Source organism: Falco punctatus (assembly GCF_963210335.1).
Source record: "Falco punctatus genome assembly, chromosome: 4".
NCBI lineage: Eukaryota > Metazoa > Chordata > Aves > Falconiformes > Falconidae > Falco > Falco punctatus.
The window spans coordinates 72,194,121-72,215,973 of record NC_137583.1 but is presented as its reverse complement, the minus strand read 5'-3'; the positions used below and the strand labels follow the sequence as shown (position 1 = coordinate 72,215,973).

At 38.2% G+C, this 21,853-nt stretch overlaps 1 protein-coding gene across 1 annotated transcript in view; it reads left to right on the top strand.

Moving 5' to 3' along the window:
- The first annotated feature begins 504 nt into the window (after positions 1–504).
- MALRD1 (MAM and LDL receptor class A domain containing 1) overlaps positions 505–21,853 on the top strand; it is a 298,926-nt gene continuing 277,577 nt past the window's right edge. Inside the window, exons 1-5 of the mRNA XM_080382356.1 lie at positions 505–6,475; positions 10,620–10,760; positions 14,974–15,068; positions 15,151–15,312; positions 20,105–20,198. Coding sequence (XP_080238482.1) covers positions 6,313–6,475; positions 10,620–10,760; positions 14,974–15,068; positions 15,151–15,312; positions 20,105–20,198 — 655 coding nt within the window. The 5' untranslated portion in view covers positions 505–6,312. The remainder of the gene's footprint in view (positions 6,476–10,619; positions 10,761–14,973; positions 15,069–15,150; positions 15,313–20,104; positions 20,199–21,853) is intronic.

The window sequence follows — 21,853 nt, the reverse complement described above, 5'->3', positions numbered from 1 at the left end:
CGGCCGCTGGGCACCAGGCATTGTCTGGGCCGAAGCACAGCTGCACCATTGTGGGCACCGCCCTCCTCAGCTGCCCGCCGAGGCACCTGCGGTCTGTGGCAGGCGACCATGCGGCCGCCGCGTGGGCCCCTCAGAACCCACGTGCCGAGCGGGGTGGGGGTGCGTGCCATTGCCCGGGAAACAGTTCCCCTCTCCCCCTTCCCCCCCCAAAATGGATACAAGGCTGCGCGCTCGAGCCATGAGGGTGGGAAGCCGGAGACCCCCGCCCGGCCTCTCACCGAGGGGTGGGGGAGCTATGGGCCCGCGGACACCTCTGGGTCCATGGCGGTGACTCCCGCTGCTCTGTCCTGGTGCTGGCTGGGTTTCCTTCTTTCCTGCCCACCCTTCCCTTGCCCGTCGCCCATTTCTCACAGCGCTGTGCGCCAGTGAGCGTGGCCTGAGCAGCGGCATTTGACCTCGTCTGTGTCTTCATCTCACTCCGGGTGTAACAGCGAGTCCCCCGGCCCGGAACACTGTGTCTCCCATGGATTATCTTCTTTACTTCCCCTTCTATCAGCACCTGTTATCTCTTCTTGAATGTGATATGGTCTGTCAATTCATGCTAACAGAAATTTTCCTGAGGTGTTACTTTATTCCAGTCTGTAATGACCTAGGATTTTGACACCCAATTTTACCTCATTCATCACACCTTGCGTTAAATATTATGGGCTTTTTCCTTCACTAGTTGCAACTGCAGTGTGCATGCTGTACAATGATCAATACATTATGTTTGGTTTTGACCTTTCAATTGATTTTACTAATTTCTGTAAGAACGCTTACCCAGAATCCTTTTTAATCGAGTGTATTAATATGTCTTAGTTCTCTTTCAAGTTAAGTATTGAATTAGTGCCACTTAACTGGAAGCAGATGGTATCAATTATTGCCTTTCACATCAAAGTATTCTGTCAATTCTTCTTAAACACCAATCAATTTGCAGTTACTGTGATTGCTTGACTTCTGCTTTGCTGATGTCATTCATTTCCAATTTGACAATTAAAATTAGAGTTGCTCATATGTTAATATAAATAGCATACTTTTGGGAGGGGACTCTCAAAGTCTTGGCTGAACAGTTGTGAATTATTTTAAAAATACAATTTTGGTGATTTTCTTAATGATCGAATAAAATTGTTCTTGCATAAACAAATTTGTAGGATTGTTTGTATTAAAATGAATTATGTTTACTGAAACCCTACATTAGGACAAAATGAGATTTGTGGTAAAGGTATGAACACTGGTGCTGTAATGCTCCCTACTATAATCGCATATAAAAATGTTACAATCTTGCTGATACAAGAATTATTTACTTTAAAAGAAAAAAAAGGAGGAGGGGGGAATGTAAGTATCTGTAGTGAAAAACAAAGCATTTAAAAAGCAGAGGATGTTAGTTAAATCCTTACAAACAGTTCATGAAACATGGCCTTGGGAGAAGGAATACACACCATAAATACATCAAGCTGGGACACAAGATAGGATAAAAGAGAACCAAATGGTTAATGAGACTAAACAGGAAATCATTTGAGCTATGTGTGAGCCATTGTAATTATCATACTGAAAGATCCACCCTGGAGCAGAAGGCCTCCTTCTAACAAAGCCCCTTCTCTCCAGAAAATGAGTGGTGGAAAAAAAAAAAAAAGCACCATACCTTTACATGGAGATGAGGCTTGTAAGAACCTGTAGGAATTAAACATAATTGTAAACAATTGTTCGAAGTGTATAAGAAGTTTTACTGTGTTACGAGGTGTGCTAGCTTTGTGGATTTACAACCTAGCACCCATCTCTGCGCAGATTTGCAATAAGCAAATAACTCTTTGTGTGAATCAGCTCTTGCATACCAGGTGAAGAACCTAGATTTGGGATAATATTGCCATTAAAATGTTATATATTAAATCTGATGAAATATTGATTCCTTTGAAGGTGTGACCATATTTTCTATTCTGTAAGAGTTTTCCCTGAAAGCTATTAATGGCAGCAAAATTTAAACAATTTTCAGATAGCAAAACTAATAACCCATTTTTTGAGTTCTTTCCTCTGTTTCATGTATGATAATAACTGGCTCTACAAAAACTTAATGAAGAATTACTAACTACAATCCATTTTCTGCTTAAGCAGATTAACTTTCTGTTGACATGAAAAATAGACTTAGAAATGCAAAACATTTCTGGTCCTATTTCAGAGCCTGTTCAGACTTCTTTACAAGACTTATCTTTTAAAAATCCTAGATTAAATATCTACTTTTTCAACAGATTTACTTAAACAAATGGAAAGGCTGAGAGGACAATCTTTTTTCTTTTTTATTTTTTTTACTTTCAGTAAATGTATTTTGTCTTGGCTTAAATGAAATTAATTAGGCTAAGCCAGATAAATCCAGCTTTGATGTAAATTCAAGCAGATTTTTATTTTAGCTTTTTTTTTCCTCTTTGAGAACTGCTTGTTTGCTAATGTAAGTTTGAAAACAGACATAGTGCCTGGCTCTGCTTGTTCTTTTAGTCTTTAGTTTCTCTGCAAAATTTTTTCATTGCTTTCAAAAAAACCCCAACAAAACCCTTTGATGATTCCCCATCCTTCTGCTTTTCTGACATCCTGTGTATTTTTACTGGTTTATACATCTTCATTCTGCTCCTCTTTTTTTCTAGATCTTGATTCTTCTTTCTGCTTTCAGGATCTTGCAGTTTGGTACTTGAAATGTTTGTCCTTTTGACTTTCTCCGCAAGTCTTTTGCTTCCGAGTCTCATTTTTGTCCCCTTTTGTATGTTTTTGAGCTACGAAAAACTGTGGTGTTCTTGTTAGTTGACAAGAGGGCTGGCTTGTTGCACTTGTCAGGAAACATTCCCTACTTGTATGTAGCCGCACACCTAGCACAATTTTCTGCATTTTTTGTTAGATCTTCACTGAATACTGCTTTTTCTCCACTAAAAATTCTTGGTTAAGACCCTAAATGCTTTCTGAATATTTGGCGTGGGTTTCATCTGTTTCCACTCATAACAGATCTTATGATGATTCTGTCTTCTTTGGGTTATGCAATTTTTTTTCTTATTAATGTTTCAGAACATAATAACAATGGCAATGGATACCACTTTCTGCTAAAAATTTACCCTCCTAGTAGCAAAGCACATTGTATACAGTTTTTATGCTAGAGACAGAGCAGGAGAACAGCTTAGTATATTGCAGCAGAAGTTTTAATAAAATGGGAGAAAACTGAAAGACTGTGAAATCCTGTCATTGTGAAGTACAACAGTGTGAGGAAGAGTTACAGAAGATGTAGGAGAAAAGGAGGAATGAGATGAAATACTGTTAGATTGGAAAACAAAGCAGCTGAGTAGTATAAAACATTTAAGCCTTTTCAAATATAGTAATATGACACACATGAAATAGGTTGTTTTTTTAAAAAATGTACGCTTCTATTCTAAGTTGTACTTACGGAAGGGAAACAAGCAATTCAATGATATACATTCTTGATGAACTCTGATACATATACCAATGAACTCTTAATTCATTTATTAGTAGCTCTGCTTTTCTTTGGGAAGATTTCAAATCAGCTCTTTGGCCTGAGGACAAAGTGTTAAAATAAAGCACATAAAATGATGTCCACAGAAGGATAGTGATGAAAAGGGTGGAGTTGAACCAAATGAGCTGGAAAATGCTTTCTAGGCAGAACTGAAGCCTTTATTACAATAAACATATGTCTGCCTCTGGTGGTGGAGATAATTGGAAGCTGGATCAGACCTTGGGCTGCTAGCCTTCAGGCAACATTGGAGGAGTAGTCTTTGTACCCTGACAAAAGATTTCTTAAATTATGAAAATACAAATCTGCAGTGATTGATATGCCTCCAGACAAATGTTTTCTGTTTCATTTTGTGGATACCATAGCACTTGTGCTTCCTAATCAGCATACTTTAGTTACAGAGATATACCTTGTCTTAATTCTGTTCACCAGGGCTAACAGGCAAATTGGAGGCACACACAGTGGTATGTGCATTTCAATTTTTTGTCTTGGGTATTTACAGGTGAAGAAACCTCCAGAACTACTGGTATCAGTTACTTATTACAAGCTGTGTCTTGGGCAATTGTGTCATCCTTGCAGGAAACTAATACAACTCTGTCATAAAAGCAGTTAGATTTCTTTTCATCCCACTGTTCCTATTAAAGGAGTGCCAGGCTTATGTGATTGTCAACCTAATTTTGTCTAGTTTTCGCAGTCATTTGCCTTGGGCTAATACTGTCTAACTTTTGCAATGATCTGCTTTTTCTACTATCTCTCCTTCTCCTGGGTTTGGGGCATTTAAAGTGCTTAAGGTATTTCATTATATCATTTCCTTGTTTTCTTGTGTTGCTAAGCTGAATGAAACAAGTTGATTGATTTTTTTTCTCAAAAGGTTGGCTTTTTGGACTGGCTGGATGTCTCTCCCCACTTTCCCCTCTTGAATTTGAAGATCCTCAATTCATTCATGTAAAAGCTTTGACAGAACTGGTGTGTTTCATTGAAACACAGTTAAGAAGGTCAAAGGTGTTTTTCATCAAAGGGATGATGTGGTAAGTCAGCACACTGAGTTCTGTCTCTTGCACTAACAGAGTCCTTCTGTATGAGGATATTTTAGTAATGCCCATCTCTGCTCGGTGAGCCCTGGTTGGCTTACCATACAGTACACTATACATCTATTTACATGATGCAAATACTCTTCCTGACAGCTTAATAAGGAGCTGTTGCTTCGCCTGTGCCTATACACTTTTTCTTCTAAACGTAGTGTTTCAGAACTGGTCATTATATGGAGGACATGGACCTGTTGGACTAGGTCTACAGGAGGGCCACAAGGATGGTCAGAGGGCTGGAGGACCTCTCGCATGAAAGACAGGCTGAGAGAGTTGGGGTTGCTCAGCCTGGAGAAGAGAAGGCTCTGGGGAGACCTTACAGCTGCCTTTCAGTACCTAAACAGGGGGCTTATAAGAAAGACAAGGACAGACCTTTTAGCAGGGCCTGTAGTAATAGGACAAGGGGGAATGGCTTTAAACTGAAAAAGGGTAGATTTAGATATTAGGAAGAAATTCTTTACTGTGAGGATGGTTAGACACCAGAACAGGTTGCCCAGAGAAATGGCAGGTGTCCCATCCCTGGCAGTGTTCAAGGCCAGGCTGGATGGGGCTTTGAGCCACCTGGTCTAGTGGAAGGTGTCCCTGCCATGGCAGGGGGTTGGAACTACATGATCTTTAAGGTCCCTTCCAACCCAAACCATCCTATGATTATGCAAATGACAGGGGCGGGGATTGTATTTATAACTCAGTAACCCTGGACAGAGATTGAAAATGTTGGCAGGGTTATATATTTGGGATTCGTATTGATGGTAGTTCGCCCTAATGATGAAATCCTGCAACCAGTGGCAAACTATTACTATTAATAATATCATTGTCATTATTTTGACAATTTCTGCCTGTGCTTTTTTGTGTGATCATATTCACTTTCCTTAAGAATTCAGATACAGGATCCTAAGTATCTCTAATTTTTTCTTAACCTTGGGAAACATTGATAGTATCACACAAAATATGTTTTTTTTCCAGAAAACACAGGAATCTAATAAATTGGAAAGTGTTCATTAATAACCAGTCTGTTAATGCATTTATGTAAATTGTGATTGCAATATGTTTCCATTAACAGCTGGGTACTCTAAAGCAATTCAGTCATTACCTACAGTTGTAGCTCAAGTAAATAATAAATAGGTATCACTTTCAACTATCGGCATTGTATGTGTACATGCTCTGAATTTTCTAAGTCTTTCCCTAGATCACTCACAATCCCTTTCAAGCAAAATCAACTTTGAATTTCTCAACTGTTTTCTACATCTGATGTACAAACCCTTCATAAGTTTTCTAAGCATTTGCCAACTCCTTCTGAGAAGAGAGCTTCATGAATGTTAGTCGCTTAGTAATTCTACTCTGTTTTTCTGTTATTTTCTTATCTAATATTTTTGCAAACTATTGGGCAATAAATCCAATCAGTAAGTTAATGATATACTGTTGACTTGCATAGCATGCACCAAAATTTTCTAGTCATAAAACAATGTTATAATTAAGTTAAATATTACCCAAAGACACACCGGGTTGAAAGTCACTGATTTGCGGAAGCCATATTTCCTTTAAGCTGAAGATTCAGAAAGTGAGGTTCTACAAGTATCTTTCAGAGAGATGTGTGGAAACACAGCTTTTTCAAAGACACTTCATGCCTGATACTAGACAATCAAAGTAACTCTTCTGCGAGTGAGAGCTTGGATAGTAACATAGCCCATGAACGGATTAATATTCTTTTGTGCATTATATTGCTTTGCTCTGGTAGATACTGGGTCATCTACAGGACATGAATGCCAACATGGTGATGGCTCCTCTGCTCCACCTGGGGAACTGTGTGTTTTCACCAACCATTATGGAGACAGCAGTGAAGAAAAACAGGGTAAGTCTCAGTGGGCTTCCTCATAAGCATGACACAGTTTGCTGAATGCAGCAGCAGAGAAAACCAGGGGATTGTTTTTTTTTTGATGTTACAAAAATGTTTGGGAACTCTTACCCCCTGCTTCATTTGATTTTTCTAAGAATTTCTTTATGCTTCAGTTGGATTTTTCCTACTTAATTTTCAACCTCTATGCAATGCATCTTTCATAAGTCTTCATGTGGATATTATGTAGCAAAGCAAGTGTTTCCTTATCCACATAAATTCAATGGATATTTAACAAGTATTACTTCTTTTCCTTAATTCATGGTAAAATTTCTGAAATTCAGGTTTCATCTAAATATCTAGGTCAAGGTATAAGTGACAAGAGCTTTTTTTTTTTTTTTTTTTCCAGTCTAGACAAGGGGGAAAAGCTTCTTGAATTCATGAACTGACTCTCCTAGCTGAATTTGTCTCGTATTCAGAGGCTATGAATACATTTGCTCCTGTTGCCTTTAAAGGAAAGATCTAAGCAGTGAGAATTAATTTTAACTGCTAATGTCTGAGTAAATTTGCATCAGCAATCTATTTCCCGAATACTGTAACACAAAACAATGCTGTAAATGATTTCATATGATGCATAAGATAGTCCTGCTCTCTGAGCATCTTTGTTCTGGTATGCAAAGAAGTTTGGATTTACCAAAAATTCTGATTTCAACTAGAAGCTTATCCAAGTTCTTCCACTCACTGTGCAACAAAGAAAGCTAATGTCCTTGTTGGGTTTTTAAGGTTTAGCTTTAAATCTGAAGTAGATTGTCTTTGGGTAACCCTCTTTGTTTCTGTGAACACTGAAAAATGTTAATTTGAGTATGTTAGTGATCAGTAAAGTCAGTTGAAATCTGTGGGAAAGAGCAGTAACTTAAATCCAGATTACCCAAATTACAATTAGTGTGCCCAGATATGCGCTGTTTCTCTTCTAAGAGTTTTATGCAAATACAACGCAGATATCTGTTTGGAACAGGAGTCTAGAATCATCTCTAAGATACTTTATTTTGGTTCTTCTGTGAATAAGAAAATTGTTGAGACTGTATTGGGTATCAATACATTTGGTAACTTTATTTTACTGGACTGAAATGTCATAAATACCAGTGGCTGGAAATTATACCTGTTGAACCTCCTGATGTGTCACTAACACATCACAGGTCAGCATATTTTTTTTTTATCAGTTGCACAAGAGATAGTTAGGCTGTGTTTCACTGCATATCTTTGAAATCATCACTGTGCTTTGTCTTGGTTTCCCTAGGAAGAGTATTTCCTCCAGGCAGCATTTTCTGTTACGATTCCAGACTATGCAGCAAGAAATGCATTCTTCCATTAATTTTTGTGGATGCTTTTTACACTTGCTTGTTGAGGGAATACTGCTATAGGTAAATGCTTATATGAAAGTACAGAAATTAAAAGTTGCTCCAAGTCTAGTTTAGAAAAATGAGCCTATGGTTCTCTGAAAGGCCTGAATACCAAATAATGTTGTATTTTAAGTATGGATAAGCAAGAGTTCTGGAACAAGGTTCCACAGGCTGTGGATGCTGGGGCTGCTTGGATAATGCTTTGGATCACTCCTGGAGAGAAGTTAATGTCAGATATAACTTTAGATTAGGGTGTCAAATTGAAAATTCATCCCACTGACACCGATGCTTCTGATTTGGGATTATTGCTAAATAGTTTTTCTCCTTAGGTTTCAGCTCACCAATCTCATGTCCGTGACAGGATTGTGCTGTTTTCTCTGGGCTCTTTTCAGGTTTAAGGATGTTTCTGCACTGAAAATAATCAAAGCTGGTATTTCAGATGATGCGTTTTTATTGTCATTTTGGAGTTCATATGTAGCTGGTTTGTGCTTTGCCACAGCATTGGAAAAGGAGCAGAATAAACCCTACAGTCATTTTTTTTATCCTTGAACTACTATTGCAAAACACTCACCAGGGGGTGAATGATAACTAACTACTCTTAAAAAATATTTTACTCCCACAGTATCGCAAGCTGAGATTTTATACACATACGCACTTGAAATAGAACCTTAAATTGTAGCCTGTTTCTGAGACTTGGAATTTTTCCTTAGAGGCAATTTTAAATATTTGTTTTGTTCACAGGAAATTCAAAAAATATCTAGAACATGCTACACATTTCTTCCTTCTGGCCTTTTCTTTCCTAAGCAGTGACGTTATCTTTTTAAATCTATCTTCCAGCAAATTTACATTGGTTTGCCTTCAGGTTATATTTTCTGTGAAAATGAATATTGCCTTGAAAAATAATAATGAATGATCAAGTGGGTTAAGTGGGTGGTTTTTTTTTTAAATTTAAAAAGGTGCTGGTTTTGCTATTTTGTACTGATTTAAAATTATTTTTTCAGCCAAAAGAAAATTTCTGATGAAATGTTGAATGTGATTTGGTGCATTTCATGTAATTTGAAGCAAATATTCCTCAGCAGTGTTTGTGCTTTTGATGAACCACTGACATGCTTTTCAGCCACTTAAAGAGCTAAGGAAAAAAAGCAGCAATAAAAAGTGGGTTGATGAATTAGCCAGTCTGCACATTAACTTGAGACTGGAATGCTTACGTGAATTATGTCTATTTTCTCCTCTCTCACTTTTTATAATTAATTGTTGCAGTAAGTTGATGTGAATATGAAAGCCATAAAATTGGACATCATAGTATGACTGTAAACACTGCAGTTGCAACTTTATTTAAAACTATTAGTGCACTGTGATAATATAGAATAGACCAGAAGCATAGGTAGGGGCCTGGAGTAAACACCAATATGAGAGGGAGCGCGAAAGCAATCCAGCTCTTGTGTCTAACTAGAATCCTGATTAGAAGGCGGAGTCTTAACCCATCCTCCTCTGCTTTACAAAAGAAAATGAGGGTGAACTGAAAGTTTCCACACAGCACATGAAATCTGGAGACAGTCCCACATACTGGGTATTTTCCTTGGAGTGAAGTTGCAATAAGCTTGCTCTTCACAGAAGCATCTGATTAGAGGTTTCTTTTTTTTTTTTTTTTTTTTTTTAATAATCCTTCCATCACCACAATAAATTATTCAAGGAATGGGGCTGTCCAGCCTGTCAGGCACATGCAAGCTCTTTCATTCAGTTTGGATGCAACGCTAAAAGGGCTGTCTGACACCAGAGCAGAAACAAACAACTGACCCTCCCTCCCAGTAAGCTATTATTTATCTGGTCACATACTCACCTCAAATTCCCTGAATGAACTGGTACACCATACTGGCTTCTGTGCCAGAAAGAAAAGTTCTGCCTCCCTTTTTAACCTATGCTGCCCTACAGGGGAATGTGGAATGGGGAGCAGCAGTCCTTCCCCACCACGTGGCTATGTGCACTGGAAGAAATCAGATCAGAGGAAAGGCAAATGGGGAGATTGTGCCATTCTGAGGACTTGTTTCAGCTTTTCTCTAAACAACATGGTTTCCGCTTTGATGCGGCAGCTTAGTAAAGATGATAAGCACCGGTAAACTTTGGAGTATGTCATGTGATGAGAGCCTCACCTTTCTGTTATTAGGCCCTGGGGTGTTTCTGCAAATGGGCTTATATTCAAAGTTCCTGAAAAATGCAGGTTGCAAAGTGGTGAAATAAAGAGTAGTGGAATAAAATATTTTTTTTTCTATCTGGTTATTTCCTGGTGTTGTGGGTTTTGGTTTTTTTTGGTTGTTTGTTTGGTTTTTTTTAATTCCTCTATGCAAGGGCCCTGGATAAACAAAGGATATACTGAAGTTCTGCAGCTGATAGCTGCAGTGCTTTTTAAGAACAGCCTCTGCATATAAGCTTTGCCAGCTTGGACAGTTTCCTACAAGTAGGTAGCTACACACATATTTGTGAAGAAAAAAGCTTATGTTATAATAGTATTATGTAAATGGACAGGATTTGGCAGGGGTAGGGCTAGATGGTTTGTTTTGGTTGTTTAGAGTGTTCATTCTCTCTTGTATCTCTTTCACTGCCCTGTTTCTTTTTGTTCATGATTTAAAATTGTGGTGTCTTACTTTTTAGGAGGTTGTTTGGAGTGTTTCTGTGTACTAGTTAAATAGCAAGTGATGGTGAGGACATACCCCTTTGCTTCTGTTTTTGGGGTTTTAATTTTTTGTTTGTTTGCTTCAATTCAGGTTTCTCCTGTGAAAAGTGTGATTTTGAAACTGATCTATGCAAAGCTCTTCATGAACTGAATTTACAGCCTGGATGGATAAGAAGAAATGGTCAATCTAGCATGGGACCACCATACTTTGATCACAATGGGAATGACAGTGGTACAAATCCTCATGTTCCTTGAGGGACCTATGAGCTCTTACGAATTATGTAGATCTCTGTTTTATTTGCTTAATTTTACTAATAACTTGACAATTCAGCTGTATTCTGCCAAATGTTTTCTGAGCACTTGAGTCCAATTTATTAGGTTATTTTAATTACAATAACCAAAATTCCAGAAAAAAAGGCAGTATTTCAGAAAGCAATTAATGTATCATGGAGGAGCAAGTAATCAGTCATCAGGAGTCATGTTTTATCTACCTGAGTGACCTTTATCTGTTCTGGAGGTTTCTGGTGTAGTTTCAGTCTTGATGGTTGCAAAGTTTAGAAATGAGTATTGGCTCCTCCATCTTGAGATGTATTTTCATTTGTTCTTGGATTAATGAATGTCTGGAGTGTGTGTTTATCTGTTATCTGTGGCCTAATATTACTGCTGCAAATACGTTAAGGTGATTTTGGATCTGAGCATGGGAAGAGCTTTGATAGCCTATTTGAGCCAGCTCTTCTCTAAATTTTACTGCAATTCCACTTTGCATCAAAGACTGTCCCTCAACCAAGTAATTCACTGTCCCTGTCTTCAGGCAAAATATGTCCCTTAAATCCAATTGCTAAGTTAACCCTGCTTTCCAAAACTTGGCTTCTTCCTTCTCTAATACGTGATTTTCTTCATACCTTTTTAGCTAACTCGACCCAAATTTTTTAGCTGCAGTGGGCTTTCTCCTACAGTGAGCTTTCCAAAGCTGTCAGAAGGCTTGTTTGTAAGAAAGCAAGGAAGGAGGGAAAGAATTTGATGAGAACACTTAATCTCACAGTAAAGATGGGAGCTGGTTGAGGTAATCGCCCCAAACTGTTTCTCTTCTCCATATTTTCTATTATTCTCTCCCTTTCTGTCCACCCACACCCTTTCACCTCTCCTGTGCACAAGCAGTGCTGCAGCAGCCCTCAGAGAAAGCACCTGAATGCAGGCATGCAGCGTTGTGGAGTGTACAAGCATATAACCTTATGTGGGATGAAAGTGTTCCGGTGAGGCTGTTTAGCCTAGGTGTTTTTCACCTCGTTCCCAAACTGTGATTATCTGGGAGTGTGGAAATCTGTACTGTTCTGAAGTAAGCAGCACCTCCTACACATTGCATAAGCTACCAAGGTAGAAGTTCCATATGATGCTTAATGTGAATTGGTGGTTTGAAGAAGAACATGTGGAAAACTTGCTTAGACATCAGCAAAATAAGAATGGCACAGAACGTTTAAAACTTTTCATAAAAGAAACATCAACACCACCCCGCCCTTCCCCCTGCCTCAGTCTACATTTTCTGGCAAGTTCTCATTCCACAGCTGACAATTTTCATGATTCTTTGTAATTAGGAAACTTTATCCATGCAATGTACTTTTAATAGCTTCATTTTTTGCTTGTGCATAGCATACAAGCACATCCTGCTGTTTGTACTATGCTTCTGAAAATAAGGCTGCTCTTAAATAAATGTTGATTTAAACTGACATTAACACAAAAAATTAATTAACTACCAAGCCTTTTTCATAAACATAAGTTTTATTTCAAGTATGTAAGTTGGTTGTGAAGCATTTTATCTTAAAAAAAAAAGACAGCTCTTCTCATCAAGAAGCAGATAAAAAACAAATACTATGGAATAAAAATATAGCAAACTCTTGACTAGAATCAATTAATTAACCAGGTGACAGTCTTGTTCTAGTTGAAGTTTCTAGGGTTTCTGCTTGATTGGTCATATATACCGCATCAGGATGTGGCAAAGACCTGAAAGATATTCTTGCTTATAACCAGGAAAATGGGTTGCTCTTATCTTGTGAAGAACTGGTAGGGGAGGGTAAGATTTAACTTATGCAGACACCCAAAGCCAGAAAAAGATTGAGAAAACCATTAGCTTCGAGTGTTTGAGAGTTCATTACAGAGAAAATAAACTGTTCAGTCTTCTGTATACTCCTATTGACTTGTTTTAGGTTCTTGGTCACCATTGCATCTGCCAGGTCTGAATTGTATGGTAACCATATTAATCTAAGTTATTTTGACCAGATAACAGAAAGCTTGAATACTTGTACATATTCAGCTTTCTGAAAGGCTGTGTACTCATGTTTGTGGACTGAATGACCAAGGAGATTTAAATATGTCTAGTTATTTCAGTTTTCTACCTGGTGAATGGCTAAACTGTATTTCCATTTTCTGAATGCTGGTTCTAATGCATAGGAAATATTTATTTCCTTATGGCAGCTATTCAGGTTTTCCCACTGTTGGTGACTGACTCAACAGACTGTGTTGTAAGTTTTATGTTGGTTCCTGCTTAAAGACCAGAAATTATATCATATGTTGATAACTGAGCCAAGTATGCTTGATGGTAGAGTATTAAAGAGACTTCCTGCCAACAGAATAATGCACACATGTTAGCAGAAGACCAAAGATCACCTGTAGATGTAATTTCTTTGAAGATTCACGTAATCATTTACTAGAACCCAATATGTTTTTTTTAGCTCTGTTTCTTCTCATGGTTCTTATTTTCACTGAAAATGTAGTTGAACAGACTAGTGACAACCACTTTAAAACAACCACAAATCAAAACACAACCTGTTTTTACTAATTGAAATCTGTTATCTATGCAGATGTTTAATGTAAAATCACTGTTCAAAGAATTTCTTGAAATTACTGTTTCTGCCCCATCTGTGTAAGACACAACGTTCCTGTGGCAGGTGAATTCTGGCCTTATTTATGAGTTTAGATACATTCATCTTTAGGGAACTAAAGGAAAAAAAGTTTAAAACTTTATGGAAGTTAAAAACCAATGAAACAGATTGGAGTCAGGGATAGGGCTCTGCTGAGGCACCAAGCCATCTGTTGTGCGTAGGAAGAATAACCTTGCAGCTGGCAGGCTCTGAAAGTGCTGCCTGAGCAGTCATGAAAGGCCTAAAATCTAGGGGGAGCATGGCTGCTGCTCTAGTAGCAGGCTGCAAAATGCTTTTCTGTGGAGGATTGCTCAGCTGGCTCCAGCACTGAGCTGGTCTTATGGTCCTTTGTCAGCGACTCGCTAGTTGCACTGAAGGATGAGAGGTCAGGGTGGTAGTTTTAGAGATGAAGTATTTAGATATTCCTACATATGCTCTGATACTTTGTTTCTGTAGTCATCTTTGGGTTTAGGACTTTTTTAAAAAATTATTTCAGTTCTACTTGGCTTTTTTGTCCTTCATCTTTCTCCTTTCATTTACATGTTGATGTCAGAGGGCAGCAGTTTACCTGGCATTGCTTGGAGTTTGGGAAGGAGGAGAGAAGGGAAAGGAAGGAAAAAAAATAATAGGTTAAGCCTTCCCTCCCCCTCTCCTTGTATCCTTTAACCTCTAAAATCTCTGAAATCTTTACATTTGGGAATAGCCACATTTTGACTAGCAGCACTTAAAACCCCAAAATAGGATGGTTACATTCCATGCTTCAGAAGATCTGAAACAACGTTGTCAGGAAGAGACAAAAACCAGTTAAGAGGCATAGCAACAGCTGTATTTCACTGACCTATTGAGCTGTTACACTTAGAAGTAAAGCAGAGCTTTACTTTGGACTCTGTAAATGTTGTTAATTTGTTTTCTAAATGGAAAGATGCCACTGTCTTTAATGGTAGTGTGTAGATTCTGAAGGCAACCCTTTATATCGGGAAGATGTACAAGAATACCACAACGTCTTCTCCTCAGTGAGCCAATTTTTCTGAGCATCCAAAAAACAGACCCATGTCCTGTGGAACAGAACACTATAGCCTCTTCTCCCATCTTCCACCACCTCCTTAGAGCCTCTAACTGTGGTAATAAATCTGTATTTTTGGTTAAGCCAGTTTGTTGTTTAGGCGTGAAATATGTGATATATTAAATAGAGTTTAAGCTCTTCGATCAGCTTGCTGAGCTAGTCTTACTCTTTCCAAAAATTTTGTGCTTATTAATTGAGTTTTCAAGCCATCAACATTTGAAATGTTTTGGAACCCTACTTGATATTTCTGCAGGAACGTGGAGCAAGACTGTGTCGTCATTTTAAATGAACAAAAGCTTGGCACACAACAGCTGCAAGTGTGATGCAAATTTTTCTGGGGAAGAACTTCTAGATGGCTTTGTAATTATTAATTCAAACCTGCATGCAAACCCCTTCTTGTTTTACTGTTACATTTTGTATAACGTCTATCCAAGGTTCTAAAATTTCTTTTTTATTCCTTTTAATAGCTTATTTCCTCTCACTGTCCCCTGAAATGCAATCTTCTTCTGCAGCTTTAAGGACAAGTGTTTTCCTTCCAACTGACAAAGAACACGTTTGCCAGGTATTTTGATGCATAGTCCTTGTGTTTCATTGTTTGTTACAGTACTTCCCTGGAATAACCAGACGGGGTTTTTTTGTCCTAGATTACATTTCATTATTGGATCAGTCAAATGAGTGGAATGTTGATGGTGGGGCTTCAAAAGCACTATGAAGATGCTACTACAAACATCTGGCAAGTTTCAGGAGGACTGCAAAATCGGTGGAAAGCAAATACCATCACAATCAATAGCACTGAAAAGTATGAGGTTGGTAAACTAAAGTGACTGTAAATTGCACTTGTTAAATGGTGGTTTATAAATTGTGGGTTTCTTAATAATTCAAACCTAAATATTTTGTAAGTGGAAAGCATTAGTATGTGGTAGAAGAGAGAGAAGCTATTTGGAAGTTCATAATTGGCATTAACAAATGTTGCTTGTTCAAACCTAACTGAAACTGTGCATGTGTCTTAAATAAAACAGTCAGCCTCACTGCATTATAAATCATCTATTTGCCCATAGCGGTGATCTGCTTGGGATCTTAACTTTCAGTACAGCGTTCCCTTAGCCTCAGTCTAATTGTACCCATAAACTCCAGGTTTAATTTATATAGGAAATACTATTCTATACTATGAAATATTGTTCTATAGGGATGCTTCAGGTGACAAATACTGTACTTAACTATTCATTGTAGCTTTGAGCCTTTGTCACAGAACACACGCATATGGTTTTATTTTGCTCAAAGCTGCTGAAAAACAATGTAAGTGTCATAGGCTATTTAAATATTTTTACATGTGCATTTACACAAAACATTAGCGCAGTAAATGTAACTTAGGGCTAAAATACCATGGATGATGTATACTTGCTGTTATGCATAATACTGGAGGGAAAGTGGGGAGCAGAGAAGAAAATCAGGCATTTCCTCCTACAGTAGTTACTGTGAAGAGTTGGTTAGCATGCAGACCTGAAGGCATGAGAGCATATAGCCTTATTTTCATTAAATCATATGAGTAACATAATTACTTGACTTGCAGAGGTAACATTGTGCTAAAGCATCTAACAAGACCAGGATTTTTAAGTAATGCTTGCCTATTCAACCCTGAGAATGGATGTTATGAAGTACTTGTACCTAACTCAACACAAGTATCCGTGTTCTTTCTTGTCAGTAACTTCCCTGGCATGAGTGTATGAACAGCAAGCTGAGATTGTACCAGAATGGTTCAGTTCTAGATGTACTTTTTCATCCTTCATATTGTTTAGAAAATTGAGTGAGTCTGGGAATAGTTAATATGATATGGCATCTTCTTCCTCTAAATTTCTGGATCAAATACTAATTAGATTATTGCTTGCAAACCTTATCCTTTGGCTTCTATAAAGTGAACTGATGGGCACAGTCCAGCTTTAGAGAGGCATGTGTCAAACTTACTGCAGTGGTCATTACAACTGGCTGAAGAAATGTAGCTGGCCACCTCACCAAACCTAGAGCCTGAGGTTGAATAAACTTTCTTCTTTGGTTGCACATTCTTTCTCCAGTGACAACCTGCAAGATGCTGGTCATACAAGTGAATGCAATTTGTTTGCCCTTTTTCACTTGTTCTTTTGATATGACAAACAATATGACACAGGGCTATCTGTGGCATATTTAAAGATCAAATTTTGATGATTAAAGTTTCTATGGGAAAAAAGTGGATGGGGAAAACCCCTTTTTTGGGGTGTAGTAATCTCTTTGAAATAGGGTGCTTGAGTATTTTTGTTCATTTTTCAGGCACACTTGATGTGAAATTTTAATTAAAATCAACCTCCACTGCTTATTTTCTTCGCTTATTTTGATATTGACTATTTAATACTTTTGTCTTTTCTTACTTAAACCCCCCCCAAACCTTTTGATTATGGAATAAGGACTTTGGTTTTGACTTTCAAAAATCTCCACTTGCAAGGAATTCTGATATAGAAAGATTGCCACTGCTTTTATTACTCTACACACAGACAAAGCTCAGTATGTCTGTTTTGGCTATGTTTTGGAGAACTGTATCATGGTTTGCTGTCCTAAGACACTTTCCCCCTGATCTATTGAGAACAAATTTGTGCCTGTCAGATTTCATTAAGGGAAATGGTTCTGTGCTTGGGGTTCACGTTTGTCTTTGTGCTTGATACCTGTGTTTTACCTTGGGCATTGTTGCTGCACTGGGAGTCTGTCCCCATGGCTGCACTTGTGGGGGAAACCCAACCTGTGTTAGATCCCACCTACATTGCCACTACAGCTTTCCTTGCTACTAATGGAGCTGCAATGTTAATTTGTTCTGACAGTCGCAGATATTGCACATTTAGGCAGCACTTGTTAACTGTATTTATGAGCAAACAGTGTCATCAGGTAGACATTTTCATTACAGTTTTTTGGACTGAAGAAGCTCTTGGCTTTTTGTGAGAGGGAAAACTGAACGGTTTCTTGCTGAAATAAATGTGGATGGGAGTCACATCAGTTATTAATAGACTGAACTCCTTAGGGGAGGGCAGATGGGTATCTGTGCCAGGGAAAGCCCAGGTAATCTGTTTTTAGACCTGAAAGCAGCTGGAGGCATCTAGCATTATATTCTGTCATTTGGAAGTGGGAAAGTTAAGACAAGGCACGATGAAAAAAAATAAATAGAACTGACACTTTTCTCAAGAGAGATGACTTCAGAGTTGCAGCACCGACTCAGACCCTAGTTCAGTCAGCAGTAAACCTTTCATAGACTTCAGGGCATCTTACTCCCCTCCTGTAGTCAAACATTTTAAAATAGAAATAGATGATCTTTTTTATCATTGAAGAAACTTCCCTGGGTGTTCAGAATACCAAGATGCCTTGAATGACATCAGTCAGCAGGGAGCTATTTGTAGAGGCATTGATAACATATACATTTAAAGCAAGCCTCTTAAATCCATGCTTTTTATTGTATTAACCAAGTAAACAAACACTGTTCATGAATTTTGAGAGAAAGGAAGTTGTTAAATACTTTGTGCACTTCAGTTGAATATGAACTTGAAGCCACCTCTGATTTTGTACCAGCAAAGTGAGATAGCACCTGATTAGCACTGCCCAAATCACTGTGTCACTTGAAGCCCTAACTACAAGCCATATAAAAATACATATTACAAATAAAGTTATTAATAACTAGATTTTGACTTCACAATGAAAATACACTGTGAAAAGGTCAAATATTTGTCAGATCCCTGATATGAAATAATATTTACTGTTTTTCTCATTACAAAATAGTGCACTGGAATTTTCTAGAACCTTACCTGAAACTGTGTGATCATAGCAATGAACAGTATGAATATACTATTTGTCCTTCTACTGGTGATGTCACCAAAGTACACATTAATTATACATGTTGTTGCTTCAACATTTAACAATTCAAAATACTGTTTTCTGAAACAAATTAAATGAACAAATTTCCAAGCTGCTGATTTTCAGTCATGTAAACGTATTATTGAATGTGATATGATGCCATAAATATTTAGTGTGGCATAGTTATTCTTTCCAAGTAGATATCAGTGTGACATGAAGTAAACATTGTTACATTGAAAGAATTTCAAACAAAAGCTTATATTGGGATTAACCCTGTTCTTTCAAAACTTCTGGATTTCAATGAACTGCATTCTTTCCATTGTGCTACAACTGATCAAAGAAGTATGAACACACAGGGTGCCATTGTGTCTTAACAATACTATATTAGAAAATGCAGTTGTCCATGCATATACTAACAATGGTCCCCATGGAATAATTGCCAGTGAAAATGGTTACTGGCTATCCTTCTCCTTAACACTGGCTGTGTTAAAACAATAAACAACATATACTTATATGTGTGTGTATATATAGATAAAAATCAACTAGATGTGGATTTCTCGCTGGTGATATGGTAGATAACATTACACCTTTCTCTGTTGTGTAATGCCAGGATAATTTGACTTTATAGGCTGCCACACTTCTTGTGTAGATGTACAACAGCTTAAGAAAAACAAATAAATAAACCTGCCAAAACCCTATTAGCCCCGCCCCCCCCCCCCCCCCCCCCCCCAAGACCTCAAAGCATACGGTCATATACTTGGCTGACGTGTCATTTTGTACAGTGCCATACCGTACCCTTGATGATAACTTCTAGGGTAAGTGCAGGTTTTCTGTTACAATTTCTTAAACTATGCTTAGAATTGCCCCTGAACTCTAAAGCTAATATTTGAAAATTTATTCCTTAGCTAATGCTGTACATTGACTATTATGATCTAGAATGTATCTCTAGGTAGATTGGGCCTCCAGAACTCTGGAAAAATGTAGAGCTGTACCATCCCAAGATAGGGCTATGGAATCAGTTAAAGAATGTTATTCATATGATTGATTTGTTGGGTTGTTTTTTGTTGGGTTTTCCCAAGGACTATGGTTGCTTGATCTACAGCACTGCAGAAAAAATGTGGTGCTCTCTACATTTACAAATGTAGGTTGAAATCTGCCCTTAAGATGGAAATGTAAAATATTTGTAACTTCTTGCTTATAGAAGACTTCATTAGGGAAAAAAAAAACCCAACCATTGTTGTAACATTAGAGCAGAATAACAGTTGACCAAGCACTCCTCAAGGTTTGTTCTGGCTTGATGAAATCTGATGAAAGGCTTTGAATCAATGGTATTGTTGGTCTGACTTTGCTCCAGGTCTCTGATAAATTCTGAAAACAAGCAGAAATTTTTCACTTTTACAGTCTCAGGTGGAATAATGGCTTGATAAATAACAAAATCGTTTGTATTTCTTAACTGTTGTGGTCCTTGCTTAGATTTTAATGCATTTCATTGTCATTTTTAGTTCCTTCCTGTTAAATACTGCTTCACTCTTGAATTGGATAATTATATCTCTGTGCTGACAAGCCACAGATATGTGAAAAAGCCAGGATGCTGATCCTCCAAAACTGTAAAGTGCATGATTTGAGTTCTCATATTTCTAATAGAAATTGTATGGACTAGAATGTCACATCTCAGAAGGATTTGGATCTTGTATGTGACACTGGTGAATTCCATTTCTTGTTGATTTGCTGCAGGTTATCTTTTTGGGGATGGTGGAGACCCAAAGAGAAGGCGAAACTGTTGCTATTGATGATATTACTTTCAGCGAAGGATGTTTTCTGGCATATGGTAAGGATACCTGTTTTTCAGGAGACAGATCATTTTACTTTGTTTTTCCCTTGGACTGGAAAAGAAAACACAAAGGAAAGTTTTCTGGTATTCTAAGGCTTTCTTAACTCCTTAAGTGTTTTCATTTTCATTCCCCTAAAATGTCATCTGGCTTACCACATCTCAATGCAGTTACAAAGAATGACAATAAATACCTTAAGAAATCTGGTACAGTATAAATGTAGCTTCCTGCAGCCAAGAGAGCACTAAGGCCTCACCGGGCAGAAAAGATCTGGTTTTTACCAAAGAACTGATGTGTTCAGCCAGCTCAGGGAAAGCATTGCAGCTGATTTTAGTAAGAGTCCCAAGGCACTTGTGCGTATTTTTAAATGTATGAAGGTCCTGATTCTCAACTGCATGGTGGGGCTATTTTGTTCCACTCTGCTGCATTCAAGAGCTGTAATGTCAGGCTAGTCAGCTCTGCAGCCAGACCACCCCTGCATCTTGGGATTCTTCAACAAAACATCTTTCATTTCTCTTTTCAATGCAATGCATTTTCATGGGAAAGGATTACTAGCCATCCTAGTATAAATTAGATTGCTTGCTGCTCTGGATTACACAGGAAGATTGCACTGTGGCACCTATGTCACATCCTCAGGTGACCACAGTCCTGATTCGAAGCACCTCCTTGGTTTTCCTGCCTCTGACTCTTAGCACAGGCACTGAGGGTTTAGTCTTTAAATTAAAATTGAGGTATAGAATGCAGTGTTTGACACAGACAAAACTAGGTTTTTATGATTGGGTTTGTGTGCCATGGTCTAAAATAAAGCTCTGCAGATTTCCGATTCAGGAATGGGAAAAACTGTTGAAAATAGTTGCACATGGTTATTAAAGTGTCATGGTCTAACCCCAGCCAGCAACTAAGCACCACACAGCCACCCAGTGGGATGAGGGTAATTTATCAGAAGATTAAAAGTAAGAAAACTTGTTGGGTGAGATAAAGACAGTTTAACAGGTAAAACAGAAGTTGCATGTGCAAGCAAAGCAAACAAAGGGATTAATTCACCACTTCCCATCAGCAGGCAGGGGTTCAGCCATGTCTGGGAAATCCAGGCTCCATCACTGGTAACGGTTACTTGGAAAGACAACCATCACTCCAAACATCCTCCCACCTCCTTCTTCTCCCAGCTTTATATACTGATCATGATGCCATATGGCATGGAAAAATCCCTTTGGTCAGTTGGGGTCAGCTGTCCCAGCTGTGTCCCCTCCCAGCTTCTTGTGCACCCCCAGCCCACTCGCTGATGTGGAGGGGTGGGAAGCTGGAAAGGCTTGGCTCTGTGTGAGTGCTGCTCAGCAATAAAGAAAAACATCCCTGTATTATCAACGCTGTTTTCAGCACAAATCCAAAACAGCTTGATACCAGCTGCTATGAAGAAAATCAACTCTATCCCAGCCAAAACCAGCACACACACTAGAGTGCTGAGCAGTTGTAAACAGATCAAAGTAATAGCAAGATACAAATCCTAGTGTAATGATTCAGATGCATACGTATTTATTTCAAATGGGATCTGCATTGGGGAAATGAAGTTTTGGATAACTAAACTTGGTCATGCAGATCTCACCATGTTTCAACTTTTTTGCAATGGGGAAATATACAAGCAAATGTTATATAA